Source organism: Calidris pugnax, unplaced genomic scaffold (assembly GCF_001431845.1).
Source record: "Calidris pugnax isolate Ruff unplaced genomic scaffold, ASM143184v1 scaffold407, whole genome shotgun sequence".
NCBI lineage: Eukaryota > Metazoa > Chordata > Aves > Charadriiformes > Scolopacidae > Calidris > Calidris pugnax.
In genome coordinates, this window is record NW_015091179.1 from 440,444 (window position 1) to 442,501 (window position 2,058).

The 2,058-nt window shown below is 68.5% G+C and overlaps 2 protein-coding genes across 4 annotated transcripts in view; both read left to right on the forward strand.

Annotated features, from left to right (window-relative positions):
* The first annotated feature begins 15 nt into the window (after nucleotides 1–15).
* LOC106898305 (alpha/beta hydrolase domain-containing protein 14A-like) lies at nucleotides 16–1,803 on the forward strand. Its single transcript, XM_014959472.1, has 4 exons — nucleotides 16–353; nucleotides 492–607; nucleotides 938–1,173; nucleotides 1,436–1,803. The coding sequence occupies exons 1-4, from the start codon at nucleotides 115–117 to the stop codon at nucleotides 1,616–1,618; spliced, it is 774 nt and encodes a 257-aa protein (XP_014814958.1). The 5' UTR covers nucleotides 16–114; the 3' UTR covers nucleotides 1,619–1,803.
* ACY1 (aminoacylase 1) overlaps nucleotides 1,479–2,058 on the forward strand; it is a 6,675-nt gene continuing 6,095 nt past the window's right edge. For 2 of the 3 annotated variants that reach the window (XM_014959469.1, XM_014959471.1), the window contains exon 1: nucleotides 2,003–2,055. The gene's annotated coding sequence lies outside the window, so the exon portion shown is untranslated. Of the gene's footprint in view, nucleotides 1,615–2,002; nucleotides 2,056–2,058 lie in introns of those variants that run through there. The other variant, XM_014959470.1, reaches the window with a different exon arrangement.

A 2,058-nucleotide genomic window follows, 5' to 3' on the forward strand; every position in this document is an offset into this window, starting at 1 on the left:
GGGCAGGCCAGGCCTGAGCTGAGGAGAGCGCCGTGGTCTGGGGCCGTCCCCCCCCTCCGCCCCCCCCCGGGTTCCAGCCCCTCGCTGCCATTTTCCTTCCCCCGGGGAGCGGCGATGCTGCCCGCCCGCAGCCGCCTGGGGCTCCTGCTCCTCGGGGCGCTCCTCGCCCTCGTCCTCTACGTCCTGCTCCCGGCCACCCGGCACGGGCAGCACTCGGCGGGTGCCCGGCCTGAGGAGGGGGAGCGGGGCCGGTGGGCCGCCAACGCCACTGTGCGAAGGGGGATGGCTGCGGGGGAGCCCCCCGTCTTCTACCGGGAGGTTTCTTCAGGGCCTCGGGCCAGCAGCCCCGGGAGGTGGGTCACCACCGGCTCCTGTGGCGGAGGAAGGTGGAGGGGTGTCGGGCCCTGGGGATGGGTCCTGGACAGCCCTCTGGACACCTACGGGTAGGGCATCTTCCCTGACCCCCCTCCCGCCTGTCTTCCCCACCGCAGGCCCGATGTCCTGTTCCTGCATGGCCAGGCCTTCACCTCCAAGACGTGGGAGGCCTTGGGCACGCTGGCCCTGCTTGCCGGAGAAGGCTACCGTGCGGTCGCAATAGATCTGCCTGGTAGGACCGTGGTGCTGTGTTTAAGTTGATCCCTCTGGGCAGCTCCAGTCCCTCAGCTCAGCCACCGCTGGGCTCTGGAGCTCTTCAGGCAGCTAGCGGGGGTCCCTGGGGCACTATGCCTGGGATTCGGCTTTCCTCTGGGACGTTGGCATCCATGGCCACCCAAACCCTTTGGTTGTGGCTGGCACAGAGCTGTGGCTGTACAACCCTGGGGCTTGATGGGGTGTCTGGTTTTTGCCAAGCTGGCTGAGCCTCGGGGGGGAGAGACCATTGGAGGCTGCAGAATCCCCCCTGCCCTGTGCCCACTCTGTGCCCTCTGCCCCATGCCAGGCTATGGGGATTCACCCCCAGCGGAGATGGTGGCCTCGGCGCAGGGTCGGGTGGCCTTCCTGGACCATGTCCTACAGGAGTTGGGCATGCAGAGGCCCGTTCTCGTCAGCCCGTCCATGAGTGGCCGCTTTGCCCTGCCATTCCTCCTGGCACGGGGGGACCGGCTGGCCGGCTTCGTGCCCATTGCACCCGTGGGCACCAAGGACTACACTGCTGAGCAGTACCAGCAGGTCCAGGTGAGGTGGGTTGTTGGGCTCTTTGGGGGGTCCCTGGGTGCTGGCAAGCCTCATGGGCCAGCTGGCTGGAGGATGGCATGGAGGGTGGCCCATTTTGGGGGGGCCTGTGCCTTCCCCATCTCTGGAGGGGGGCTGGCACCTGCCTTCACTTGGCTTTGCAGCCCCCGTGGTGATGCGTGGAGGTGGGCACAGCCCAGGGGAAGCTTGGTGGCCATTGTCCCTGCTGACAACTGCTCTGTTTTTCTCTCTGCCCATACCCAAGACACCCACCCTGATCCTGTACGGTGACCGTGACAAACACCTGGGTCTCCAGGCCTTGCAGAGCCTCCAGCACCTCCCCAGGCACCGGGTGGCCGTGGTGCCCGACGCTGGCCATGCCTGCTACCTGGACAAGCCGGAGGACTTCCACCGAGCCCTGCTGGGCTTCCTGCACCAGCTGAAGTGAGCGCCGCCTCATCCCCTGCCGAGGAGAGGACAAGGGACCTGGGCGTCCTGAGGGGACTGGGAGGCAGGGGTGGCTGGCGTGAGGGGTGCCCTTCTCTTTTGGGGGGTCCCCAGGGTGGCAAGGGGTAGGACACCGATGGTGTCCCTTGTCTGTCACGAGGCCAATAAACTGATGCTGCTCCGGTTTCTGCCTGTGTCCCCAACCGCTTCGGGGCTCCCCGGGTTTCATCTCTCTGCCTCCAACGTGGGGTCCCCCCGCCAGCCCCCTGCCCACCTTCCCTTCCGCCTTCAGCCCACCCTGTGCCCCCGGCTCCTCCCTTGCCCGCCCGTTACCGGCTGCGGGGCGGTCCGGGGGCGGAGCGGAGCGGGGCCGAGTGGGCGGAGCGGGAGCGGGGCCGGGCCGGGCCGGGCAGCCGCCGGCGGCGGGGAACAGCGCGGAGG

Coding starts and splice junctions, on each gene's coding strand:
- LOC106898305 (XM_014959472.1), top strand. CDS start 115: ATGCTGCCCGCCCGCAGCCGCCTGGGGCTCCTGCTCCTCGGGGCGCTC. Junction 608..937: donor GGTCGCAATAGATCTGCCTG/GTAGGACCGTGG, acceptor GCCCCATGCCAG/GCTATGGGGATTCACCCCCA. Junction 1,174..1,435: donor AGCAGTACCAGCAGGTCCAG/GTGAGGTGGGTT, acceptor CCCATACCCAAG/ACACCCACCCTGATCCTGTA.